Raw genomic sequence first — 13990 nt, forward strand, 5'->3', positions numbered from 1 at the left:
GAAATCCGCAAAGGAACAAACCCTAGCTGAGTGGCAAAGATGATGGAACTCCAGCGAAAAGGGGCGATGGACGCACCGCCTTATATCAAGGATTGTTGACTAGTCCAAAAGACGACCCGGGAAGTGAATTACTACCTAACGCAGTTTTTGAGCAGACATAGGTGCTTTCGAGACTACCTACGCCGCTTCAAAATAGAGGACAACCGAAATTGCCCACTATGTTTGGAAGCAAATGAAGATGCGGAGCATGTCTTCTGTGGCTGTTCGCCATACGAAATGGAATGAAAAGAACTCAAGTGTTACCTTCAGACTTGGGTGACCCCTGAGTCAATAATGACAGCTATGCTAGCATCGAAAGATGGCTGATGCGCAGTAAACAACTACGTAAGGACCATTCTCGTAGGAACGTAGGAGCTAGGGTTGAGCACCTCTAAGTGCTCCTCAGACCGATGTTGAGGAATGTAGGTAACAGAGTTGAGCCTAGACTCCCTCATCCAATGCAGAGTAACGTAGGTGTCGGGGTTGAGTCTGTCCACAGGATAACCGGTCGATGCTGCTCGAAGTAGACGACCGGACGATGCTGCAGAAAACAGACGGCTGGACGATGCAGAATGAAGAAAATAGCGGGACGATGCAGAATGAAGTAAACGAGTTTGATCCTGAACCCCTAATCACCTTGGTGAATGGGGGATGTATGGAAATGTCAAACTTTAAAGGAGAAGCCAAAAAAGGCTAGTTAACGGGTTAAAGTATTGTTCAACGATAGTATCTGTGGGGACCCGGTGTCGGAGGGCCACTTATGCAGAACTTGCTCTGCCTACGCCACATAAAACACACACACGCACACACACGCACACGCACGCACGCACACAAACATATACACGCACTGCATTTATAACGATAACTGGATATGAAGCCCACGGGATGCTTCAAGGTTCTTTAGTTCTCTGTAAAAAAATGTGAAAACTCTTTGTAATAACTTTCAAAAAATTTGAATTATAATTACAATATTTTTTCTGCCTTCTACAAAAAATTGTATACTGCGTTCAGGGGTAAATAGTCGGTATCCTACTTTACTATCCTATTTTCTTTGCATGCTTAATCTAATTACTAATTTGTACCATTTATAAGTGATTGGGCCTACAGTGCGATACTGCAATTTCGGCGTTTTGTTACGTTATTAAAAAATATTATTTCAGATAAGCAAATGATTACAAAAACATAATTTTATTGGAAACTAAATAAGGCGTAAAAAATTTTATCTAAATCATATACAAAATTTTTTTATTGGTCTTACCTTCCAATTCCTCAACTTTCGGAAGCTCAACTAATAATTGGTTTAATCGTTCATGATCAATGTTACCGTTACCATTTGATACTTGAACTTGAGAATCTGTTTCAGCTATTTTAACACCAGATTTTGGTGTGAATCCTGGTACCTCCACAGTAGAAGCAATTTTCGCTATTTCGTCTCTATTTCTATTGATTGGTATACCGTATACAATTGCTTTTAGATTAGCAGCTGCGATTATGTAATCTAAATGCAATTCGTTACTGACATCAAAGTCTAATGGAACGGGACAACGCTTGGGTCCAGACCAAAATGGTTGACCACTTGACGTTATTTGATCAGGAGGAAAATTAAAAAGCAGCTGTCTAATTTGATTATTATACTGATCTTGCCAATGACAGCGAGCCCATGTAATGCATTCGTCGAATGTTTTAGGTCTTTCGTCCACCAAAGCTGTTTTGACAGACTCTAAAACTTCAAGAGGTTGTACGCCAGGTAATTTTAAAGTTCTTTCAATAAAGTGGGAATCACTAATGTACTGTGCAGCATTTTCTGCACTTTGCTTAAATAAGCCTTCGAAATTATCTCTAGCCCATTGCAAAGTGTGTTCTATTGCATTAGGAAAGTTTTTTAAAGTACAAATAGGGATACTTTTTTCAGGTGGATCTTGTGAAGAACTATATGATTCTGTCAAGAACGGCACTACTACTTGAGTATTTCCTTTCGTGCCTAAAGTACCAGATTCTAGTAGTGGTTTTCTATAGTAAACGCATCTACGATCAACATATATGCGAGCATCGACATTGTCTAAAGCATTTGCAACGCCATCTAAAGATTCAAAAAATTCATCATTATAAACTTTTTCCGTTTCTGGTCCAACACGATTTTCGTGAGCAATGATATTGATTTCAGGATTCATCTTTTTAATAGCAGCAGCAGCTGTTGACGCTTTAGACTTTTGAACATCAGCAGGTCTAAATAAAAATTGTCGATTGAGGTTAGATTTTTCGATAAAATCCATATCTGTTACAGTAATGTTGCCATCTTTAGTAGCTATTCCTAACATAGCAAAATTTTTCAATAACTCACATCCAATAGCTCCTGCTCCAACGATAAAATATTTCAAATTAGCTAACCTTTCCAGGAAATCTTTACCAAAAATTTTAATAAAATAATCATAACGGGATCCTTCAGATAAATAATTTTCTTTATTGATTTCTGGTTGGCATTTTGGTAAACATTCGACGGCATCAAAATACAACCATTGAAATATTGGATGAAATTTACCAGAACAAGCTTTCATTACTTCTTGTGCAATAATACCTCCAACAACCGCATTCATTGGGCTGAAATCACCACATGAAGTTTTGCAAAAAAGACCAAAAAGATCTTCTTGAATATCACAATTCAGTTTATATTCGCTTTTTATGTTAATAGCTAAATTCAAGAATTCTTGAAAATCTTCTGTATTCCAAGCCTCAGGCAAACGATGTTTATGCTTCATAAATCGATGTAAAGTAATAAACGCTAAATGTGTTTGCTCAGGGTAATCAAATTTTCCGAAATCACTAATTACAATGTTTGGGTTCATAAGTGCATCTTTTAGTGGACGAAAATGTAAATTTTTTGGCATTTTGATTTGGGTTACTATACCACCTTGAATATATTCAGAATACATAGATGTATCTCCAATACTAAATGTGTAAGGACCCAGAACTTTAATTTTCCTCGGTTCGCAACCATTTAATTCACTCATACCCTGCACTTCAGAAAATGTAACATAATCACCATCTTCCATTCCATGACGTGTATCATCCAGACATGTGACAACACCTTGATTATCTCGAGATATACTAGCTACCATAGCACTTATTGGGGGTTCTCCAGTAGCGTCAATAACAGAAAAGCTATCTCCAAAATCACAAAATATTTGAGAGAATAAACCACGGGTTTCTCCTATTATAAGAGCAATATTATTACTGTGAGTGATTTCAGAAATCCTAAGTTGTTCGTCAAGTGAAGTTTCAGTGATTACTACAACACTAAAATTTTTTAGAATCTCGTATGTAAGTGGTCCAGAATAATATCGTGTTGGCACGTAATTGTTTAATTCTGATAACTGTTGACAACAAGCTTCAGCACGATTTTTTCCTGCAACGAAAAGAAATCATATATTTTATAATAACTTGGATCTTTAGAAATCGCTACTATGACAAAGTAATAAAATATATCTAGATTATGGTGAGGGTGAAACTAATAATAAGTGGGACCATGAGCTATGTAAAATATGAACACAATATATATTATGCACAAATACCTGCAACATATTCTTACGAGACGCTTTTATAGACAGGTGACCAATACTTTTTGTTAATGGCATTTTGAAATTGAAAGTTCATCAATACATCTATGCAAGCCTTTATCAACGTATCTTTATTATGTGCTAACTCCACCCATCTCGCACTCTCCCCACCCAATTTTCATTAAATTTATTTTTACTAGCTGCGTCTAGGTCGATCTAGAGTTCGCATTGCATTTGGCTTGCTCTTTATTATACGCGCTGCCCTACGATCATCGTCTATTCTTGTCACATGTCCTACCCCATCTTAACCTCTTTGATTTCATTATTCTGGTGATATGCGGGGACCCGTATACATTGTATAGCTTATGTCATTGTGCAATTTTATACACTATTTAATTTTTTTCCTATGTAGCATCCAATCTTCCGGCAATATTTTCTGAAGCTCCTTTGGCAGATGCGTCAGATTCAGGCAGTAGTCATGATTCAATATTTTGGGAACATTGCCTAAAGATTGCATCACCAGATTTCGCCATATTGCACAGAACCTCATTAATATTGCTGCAACTATTCAGGGAACATCGCTATTGGATTGTATAATGTTTAATGAGCATTGCAACAACATAGAAACAACATTGAAATATTTTTGTATTATTATAAAATTTTGTACAACAATGCAAAACTATTTTAATTTGAAATTTAAATTTAATGTTGTCCCCTCTTATTAAAGTGTTATTATCTGAATGGCAACACCTTTATAGGCATTCATTATTTTATTTTTTTTATTTTAAGAATTTTCTGGAAATTTAAAGGAGACGGTTTAAATTTTGTGCAGAAATCTGCGCAGAAAACTCTGATAACAGATATCCGCACATCGTCTTCGTAAGGGGCGCTCATTTCAAAATAAATACACTAACTCTTCATACACAAAATGAAAATTAAGGAATGCTTAAACTAATTTTATTGATGAATATTTGTTGACGGAGTCTGCTAAACCTTAATACAAACGTGACTATAGCATTTAAAAAATGTAAACAAAAGTCATAACCATAATAATCTCAAGAACTTTAGATCTTAACGCCCTCTGCCTGTATTAAATTCAATCTTAAAAAGCTAGTGTTTTTTTTTCATCTTGATCGCGTGCTTCTGGTCTCTAGTGTCCAGGGTTTCAATTTACACTCAAAAGTTAGTATTCTTCAGTTTGTTTTTGTTTTGACTTTTTTGAATGTATAAATTTTATAAATGACATCTATCAAAAGAATGTATCTATTGTTCACAAGGACATTATAATAATGTTTCGCTTTTTAAAGTTGTTATTAATCTATTTACTTATAACTTAATATCTACTTACACAAATATGGATATTCCTCTCGAAAAAGACATCAATGAAATTATCAGCTAAGTAATTAAGCGTAGATTTTGAGCATTTATTGATGCTGACGGTAGATTAATTCTTCTCATTAGCTTTTTTTTGTTAAATGTATTGTATTCTTGATTTTTAACACGTGTTTAAAAGCTAGACTTAATTTGAAATCAGCTAATTAGTATTTAAAGTAGTCTTAGTCTTAGCTATGTGAACGGAGGTGAACTACGTCGGTTTTTGCACGAGCACGTTGTTTTTGAGCACTCAGGCAAAGTCCATTGTGCTGTGCCTCCTGAAATGACGTTAAGCAGTTCTTTAGAGTAATTTCTAAATCTTTTCTTCTACAAATCCTAATTTCACTTCCGCAATGTCGGAGCCAAGCGACTTGGATGATGACGGCTACGGAGAAGGGAAGAGGAGTTCGACGACTGGACGCTTGCAAGCAGCAAACAAAGGAGAGAGAGTGAACTCACTATAGCGCAGATTCAGTAGATCGTGAAGTCAGTGTTATCTAAGCGGGACCTCGTGCTTAAATTCCTTGGCACGAAAAAGCTCTCTGAAAATCGGAAGAAACTTTGCATATATGTACAAGAGATTAGTGACGCGATTACGACACTGTCCGCAATTTATCGTGTGTGTAACTAGATCGACAATGCGGTGACAAGATTCCACTTGGTGACAAACGATTCCAGGAACGCTTCCTCTGCTGAAATCACAGCTTAGTGCTTTGATTCCGGGCAGCCACGCTCATTTAATAGGTTGTGAAGCACTAGACACAGAAGCCAGCTATCTACTCTGACATGGTGACCATCAATGTCATTGAACTGAAAGACGAAGTAAAAGATCCTTTTATCTTTATCAAGCAGGCAACGAAGGATCAATTTATCAGATCATATTAATCCAGTAAAGCTCAAAATTAAGACCAAGCGCTCACACTATACAGGCAACAATGCGATTGGAATCGAAGCTGAGGGGGTTGACCTTGACGAATTACGGGACTGCCGGGCTCTAGCAGAAGCTGGGCTGTGAATAAAGATGGATACGAAACTGACTCGGCAAATCATAGTGTATGATATTCCTCTTGAACGCAGAGAGAAAGAGATTCACCATAGTTTCGTGGAGCTCAGTTTACCCGAGCACGATCTTGAGGACGTAAAGGTGGTATTATCTACTTGATCTTCAAAGAGTGGAAAGCCACAATAAACATTAGGTATTTGGACCTTTCTCAACGCAAGTCTCACCTCGAAACTCATTGAGATACTGAATTACAATCTATTTCGAGTAAATAGGATTGGTGAGGATCGCAGGGAAGTCGCCATTTACGTCTACGAGTCCATATCAGCCAAAGAAGTTGTTCGCTCTAGGCAGTCTACCACTTACAGAAAGCATTCCAAATTTTTTTCTAGAAATTTCATTCGTTAAAAAAAAAATCTTGTGCAGAACGATTTACAGCCCACCAAAGGCAAGTTTTTGGGGTGACATGGAAAAAGCCATACTGAGCTGCAGAAGCGCATACAATTACATATTCAGTATGGAATACTTTAACATTGAGTGACACACGGCTTCTTTTACTAGGAGAACTCTATCGGATTCGCTTACTATCTATAAGCTTCAACCATTCAATTTCGGTCCAACGCATCACTCAGACAAAAATACGTACACAACAATAGAATACATCTGCGCCTCCGAGATTGACAGGGTATCATCATTTGAGCAATCTTATATTCCAGGCATGTTTACGATTCCCGCAGCAAATACCCCAAACAGCCGTCTCGAGCCAAAGGCGATCGGCTTGAGTGAGGCCCACGATTCCTCGAGACTCGCCGTAGCACCGGGAATTTGCAAATCTTGCCAACCGTTGCAAGAAGTCTGCTGGTCCGGGCTGGTGCTAAAAGAGCAGCTGATCAGATCATTTTGCACTTGCCCGGCCAATCAGACTTCGTTATCGGCCGGGCCCTTAAGAGCTGGAAAAAGGCACAGGGCGCGCGATCGCGACCCAACGCATCATTCTCGTGCCGACCTCACTGAAGTTAGACGTCAGCATCGTGCGTGCCCGAGAGTAAAGTGCGAGAGTGCTTTTGTGGGATGAAAACCAGCCAGCCAGAAGGAGTCCTTGAGGAGGCTCAGCGCGCTAGGTTGATCAGCCTTCGTCCACGTGTGTGTATATGTATGTGTGTGTGTGTGAGAGACATAAGAGTAGATTAGATCAGATTTCTTTATTATTGTACAATATGTTGTACATGAGAAATAGTTTAACATTATGTATTCGTTTACAGATAATAAAATGATTTATAGTTTTTGTGATGTTTGTGAGAGGAGATGATGAAAGCAAGAGAGAATGGTGTATGTAAGCGTTTGTGTTTTGTTAAGTGTAATAGTATTCTTTTTCACTCTGCTTGAATATAGTAAGGGATGTAGTATTGCGTATAGTGAGGGTAGTGAGTTCCAGAAGTAGGAGGCGCTTACGTGGAATGAATTTCTCAATGCCTCTGATGAGAAGGTAGGGATATCTAGGAGTGTATTTCCTATATCCGGTCGTGGTAAGCCATTGCAACTCTCGTCTGGAAGGAATGATGTGCCTATTCCTTCATACACCATAGATGTAGCGGATGTCTGTATTTATCAGTTTTTGGAGTGTTAGGTCAAACTCTTGCGTTAAGGGGACACAACACTTTTAAATCCGGAAAAAAAATTATGAGTAAAATTAACAAAATTAAAGTAAATTAATTGAAAATTTTTTTGGTGATATTAAGTATAAATACCTTTAACTTTACTGTGCTAAAACCTTAATTATCCCTGCTGACCTATTGTAGCACTCGGTGCAATATTTTGTGAATTTGTTCACTGTCCGTAGGATTCCAAGTATACAAATGGTTCTTTTGGGCTCAGATTCAAGGAGAATACTTTGTACACCTGCAGGGATTATGATTTGAATGCTTAGAAATGGTTTGTCGATGAAAATACTGGGTTTTTACTTTTTCTTCGCTTATTATGTTATCTTTTTGGGTATAAAACATTTTCTAAACATTCAAATTCAAATCCCTGCACTCATACCAAAACTACAGGTGTACAAAGTATCCTGGAATTTGAGCCCAAAAGAACCATTTGTACACTTAGAATCCTACGGACAGTGAACAAATTCACAAAATATTGCACCAAATGCTACAATAGATCAGCAGGGATAATTAAGGTTTTAGCACATTAAAGTTAAAGGTATTTATACTTAATATCACTGAAAAAAATTTCAAATAATTTACTTTAATTTTGTCATTTTTACTCATAATTCTTTTTTTAAGGATTTAAAGGTGTTGTGTCCCCTTAGAGAGACTCCCCTCTCTCCACGCGTGCGGCCCCTCGCACCGCGCAGCCCCGCTCACAGCCAACAAGCTGGCGGTTTTGTTTACGTTTTCGTTCAATACACAGAATTGGTGTTGTAAATCGTTTTACAATTTCGTGCACATGTTTATAAATAATTTTCCAATGATTTACAAAGTTTTTTATTTTATTCTTACCATTTTTGAGCAATCGCAATCTTAGTGTTTTAATCATTTTTAAGGTTATCCCATAAGAGCCTGTGTATAAGAGCCTAACTTTGAAGTCAATTATTGCAAAAACTATACTGACAATCGATCTGATATTTTACCAACAAGTGTATCGCATGTTTATTAACAGATTTTAATTGTTCTTAAAACATTCTAACGATTTTCATTTTGGTATCGAACGTCCTTAAGTTACAGTAAACTAATGAGCAATAGTCGATTATAGGAAACAGAAGGGTTTGCACCATATGCTTGTGCAGTCCGAGATTAGTTCTTGTCCTAAAGAAGTATAGTCTGTACATTAAAGAGCGAGCAAGTTTTCATAATTGGGTTGGCATGCTCTTCCCACGTTTGTTTAGAGTCAAGCATGTTTATGTAGGTATTAAATTTAAATAGTAAAGCATTAATATAGTAGGGGGAGCCGAAAAAGATGGCCCTGGTTTTAAGCGTGCCCAAGCAGTTTGCTGATAACAGTTCACCAAATCACTATTTGACAAAAATTAATTAATCACATTGACTTTGGAGTAATATTCATATCAGCATAAATTCACCGAAAATCACCGTTTATATATACGACAAATATCTAAAAATGCGGTATTTTAGGGTTAATACACGCGTACGCAGACACACACCGATGACCACTACCCATAGTAAACCATAACCACTTGTAGTGCGCTTCGCGCCCTATTATTTTTATTTGGGTTATGGAGTTGACTCACCCATCATCTTTACTGGAGTCAAGCAACTCGGTAGCATCCGAGATCAGTACCACCCCGAAGTTGGTGTTGGGGTAGTTGGTTTTTTTTTATATATACCCACGATCTATAACCTCCAGATCCGGGAACAAATATGCATCAGCCAGAGTTAACCACGGCTAACCAAATGCGCCCAGCCACTCCCCGAAGTTAGTGTTGGAGTAGTTAGGTTATAAATTTTAGTTAAATCGTTAGTAGATAAACTTTCTGTACATTCTTACGGTTAGAAGGTTAGAAACATTATGTAATTATTTTGTGTGGAATATCATTTTTTAAGTAAAAAAATCTTTATTTTGTAACCTGTTCGAGTTAATTGTCCATTTGGCAAATTGTGCATTCGGTAAATAGTGCCTTCGGCAAATTGTACATTCGGCGAATTTTTTTGGCGAACTGTGATTTCGCAAACTGTCCTGAAATCGTTTTAAGGACATTTAGTTTTAGATTGTTTTGTTTAGCTCAGCATGTAATCGTTTCGGCGTTAGCACTCATCTTCACGGAACAAGAATCGAGCTCTTCATGGCGGCATCGGCTATAAATCTGCAGGTCATCTGTGTAGACTAAATGAGACACGTCAGAATCTAGAGAGAAACCGATGTCATTGATATACAGTGCGAACAGTAAGGGTTCTAGGACGGAACCCTGTGGTACACCGATGATAAGGGGCCGAGAAATGGATAGTTCATTGTTCTTACTAATGACGACCTGCTCTAATCCTGTGATGTACCCACACTTATTTGGAAACCACATGTGTTCTGAACATAAAAAAACTTTGGTGAAGTGTAAACCGATCAATAGAATTCAAGAAACCCTGCGGCAACCAAATAAAAACCTTAATTTACGTATTGATTTACCTTGATATAAATTGCTAGGATTATTAATTATAACTAGCTAAAAACGCACTCGCTAACGCTTGCTTGTTATATTTAAACATTGATTCAAGTTTTAAATATATATAATCTACAAATTTATAATAATAGAAATATGTAACACAAACAATAATAAAGCATAATACTTATTATTTAAATTTAAATTTAATTTGAAGAATGTATTGTTATTGAGTAATATTAACTAGTTATTGAAAAAATATATTTATTTTGATGCGATGTGATGTATTAAAAATAATACTGAAGGGACTAGATTTTAATTACGACGGACAACACAACTACATCACTATAGAAGATAAATGGGAAATTGCGAAATTTTCGTCATAGTGACGGTCATAGTTCTTTAGATATTCTTTATATCCAGATCTGACGATGAAACGAATAAACTTAAAAAAGGCGCGATATAATATAGATGTTGATGTCATATTAATAAACAGCTTTGGCATGTGATCCTTTTAACTCGGTTTTCTAATATAATTAACACTGGATCCAAAAATTCCCTGAAAAATCCGGAAAGTGCAAAATTTTACCTTTACATAAAAATATTGCAAAATCACATCCTGAATGGCGGAAAATGGTCAACAATACAATGCTCTGAGGATACAACAAACGTACCAAAAAAAATTTTTAACTATAGCAGACGATGCCCAGGTGTCAAAATCACCTCCCGAATGGCGAGACACGGTTTATGATACAACGCACTAAGTATATAACAAATATACAAAAAAAATGTTCACTTTCTGTAGACGATTTCCAGGTGTCAAAATCACCTCTCGAATGGCGAAACATAGTCTGTGATACAATGCACTATAGGTACACAACAAACGTACTAAAGAAAATTTTTAACTACAGCAGACAATGTCCAGGTATTAAAATCTCCCGGATGTCGAGACATGGTCTATGGTACAAAGCACTAAGTATAAAATAAATTTTCATTTTCAGTAAACGAAGTCTAGGTGTCAAAATGATTCTGATATTAAACCATTATAGATATGGTGAACGGTATACAGTGCTACCTTCAAAATTACAATAAGTTTAACCACAACAAACTTCGTTTATAGTCATAAGTATATGGTCTGCGTTCAAACTCCAGAAATATCCCCTGGAAAATCTGGAAAGTGCACAATTTCATCTTTATTCATACTCTTCATTCAAACGCTCTGGGTCAGCTGAGCTCATAGCAGCATAACACCAGCAGCGCCATGAGCCAGTGAGCGGCAGCAGCAGTTAGTGCGGTGAGAGCGCGCAACACACTTGCATATCTGTATATATTGAGTGGCGAGCGCAGCGGCGCGAGAGAAGGAGTTCGACGCAGCAGCGGCGCGGCACGCGCATTATATTATAAGTGTGTAGATGACTTTTGTATATAGGTGTGAATGAGTGTGTGCAAGTATGAATGTGAAAGTTTTTCCGGCGGCTCGATTCCCGCTTTCTCCGTGGCCTATAAAAGGACCCGCACAACCCGTACTAGCTCACTAGCCGAAGCGCAACTTAAGCGCCAGCGCAACTAAAGCGCCTGGTCTCTGCTCTTGAGCAACTTATGCCTTCAGCAGGTAAAAGACTTAGAATATTTTCGAATATTTCACAAACTTATAAAATTCCTGTCTCTCAAAATACTTATAAATTAGTCGAGTCAAAACTGATAACGCAACTAACGCGTATTAGTCGAAAACTTAAAATAATAGCAAATCATTTTATACTTAGAAAAAATCACGATCTAAAGCCAATAAGCCAATTACGGTTTATCCCTACTAAAAAAAGCAGATGCCAATCAACTGATTATTAACTGATAATCTGCTGATAATCGTGCCAAAACGTCAGCTGATTATCAGGTGATATCAGCCTAATATTTTTATTTCAGCTGATAGTTACAAATATGCGTTTATATGAGATAAAATGCTAATGATAAACAGCTGATTATCAGGTGATAACCATAAAAAATTTTTAACGTTTAGTATTTTTTTGAAGTTGTTTTCAATTAATAAATTTTTTCAAATAATAATAAATTTATTATTATTTAAAAATGTTTTTGCTTAAATCTAATTATTGAAAAATAAAAATTTTGCTGTTTACAGCCAGTGTTTGGGTGTTATCATCTGGATGGTAAAACCGTATTGGCCCTCATTATGTGAATTTTATATTATTCGCATTCGAAAAATTATCCGCGTCCGTATTTGCACTATAGATAATTTTCCGCCGATTAACAGTTTCCCTTTGTGATAAACCATCTTTTCTTTTACGCGTAGTTTCTCCAAATATTCTGCTTTTTCTCCGTTGTTTCTCGGAATCAAAACAGTGGCTTGAGTTAGCCGGAAGATTAGCAACGTTTTCGGTTAAGCTGTTCTCATCGGCTTAAGACTGTGGGTTTTTTGCAGACTGATGTTGACTGTATGGCCCAGGAAAATTCGTTAAAGTTGATGGTTTTCGCAAAAAACTTATAAAAGTCACTGTAGAACAATGGATTTTTTTTATTTAATCCCTATTAACACTATTTATTTATTTATTTAACTCCAGAGTTACAAACATTTGCATCCGATACAGAGTTGATATTATTCACACTATAATGCCGCAAATCCTGCAGAGGAAAACAGTATTTCCTGTTCGCAGGTCCGGATAACAGAGATAACGAGAATACATATAAATACTGGTTAGTTATTGTTTTACAGCAATAACCTCCAGTCATACTACATACAGTCCAGCCTCCATTCATACGTAGGAATAGCATAAATCCTTGTCGGACTTCCAAACGCAGATCATACCATCCTTTTCATTCACACTTAACCTAGGTTGGGTTACAGGAGTCCCTGGACTCTATTCGCCCCAACTCTGATAACAGTATATAATATTAGTATTTACAAAAAAATTAACAATGACATATAATCCATTTAACAGTTGTATATAAAAAAATAAGTTATTAGTTGGTATTTTCTAAAGTGTTCGTAAATGATTCTATATTTTTGTCTTTTAAACCAGTAATGCTACGACGACATTAAATATCACATTAAATAAGATTATATTGCATGATTCTAAGATTCTATATTTTTGTGTTATATTTGATGTTGTTTAACGGTAAAAACATTTGAAGATTAAAATTTCTACTTTGTATCATGGCACTTTTCACAGCTTTCACAATTTCACCAGTTCCGAACTAACATTTGTCTTGCTGTCATAAATTTGTCCGTTGTTGCATTTTTTTCTCTTATGTATGACAGTTTCTCTGTAGAGATGAGCCTAGCCGGGCATGTGAGTCCGGGATCATCCCTATTTTTCTCAATTGTTTTTTTTTTTCATGTTCGATTTTCGCTTCTTTAATAATTTTATCTAGAGTTTTAACGAAATGTTTATAGTTTGCTTTTAGTTCTTCATTATTCGGATTTTGTTTGAGTTTGTTGTAAAGTATTTCTTTTGTATTACAGGAATTTAGAATAGCTTTTGTTAACCAGTCTTCCCTGGGGGTTTGTTTGGATTTCCGCAGATTTGGTTTTTTATATTTCGAACTCTCCGCGCAATATTGGATTTCTTTTATCATTTCGTTTATATTCTCATTTGGATCATTTGTATTCTTAAATTTTGACCAATTCATTTGCCTAGCAGTGTTATATAGTTTTTTATAGTTGTAATAGTATATATCTCCTTCTGACTCTTTTTTATTCTGTTTTAATACTCCATTTTTTAATTCTAGGAAAAGTGGGTAGTGATCGGTAATGAGCGTCATGAGAGTTAGTGATTTTGTACGTAGAAAATCAGTTTTGACAAAGATATTATCAATGCAAGTTCCTTCATTTGTAGTTATGTTTGTAGGTCTGGTGGTGTTAGTAAAACCTGGGAGGAAACCTTTTTCCTGAAGGTTGTTCATGAA

The 13990-nt window shown here is 36.4% G+C and overlaps 1 protein-coding gene across 3 annotated transcripts in view; it reads right to left on the bottom strand.

The window, feature by feature from the left end:
* LOC100116562 (ubiquitin-like modifier-activating enzyme 1) overlaps positions 1 to 13990 on the bottom strand; it is a 92302-nt gene that overhangs the window by 54762 nt on the left and 23550 nt on the right. For all 3 annotated transcript variants that reach the window (XM_031925596.2, XM_031925597.2, XM_031925598.2), the window contains exon 3: positions 1298 to 3442. In XM_031925596.2, coding sequence (XP_031781456.1) covers positions 1298 to 3442 — 2145 coding nt within the window. The remainder of the gene's footprint in view (positions 1 to 1297; positions 3443 to 13990) is intronic.

This window comes from Nasonia vitripennis (assembly GCF_009193385.2).
Source record: "Nasonia vitripennis strain AsymCx chromosome 3 unlocalized genomic scaffold, Nvit_psr_1.1 chr3_random0003, whole genome shotgun sequence".
Taxonomy (NCBI): domain Eukaryota; kingdom Metazoa; phylum Arthropoda; class Insecta; order Hymenoptera; family Pteromalidae; genus Nasonia; species Nasonia vitripennis.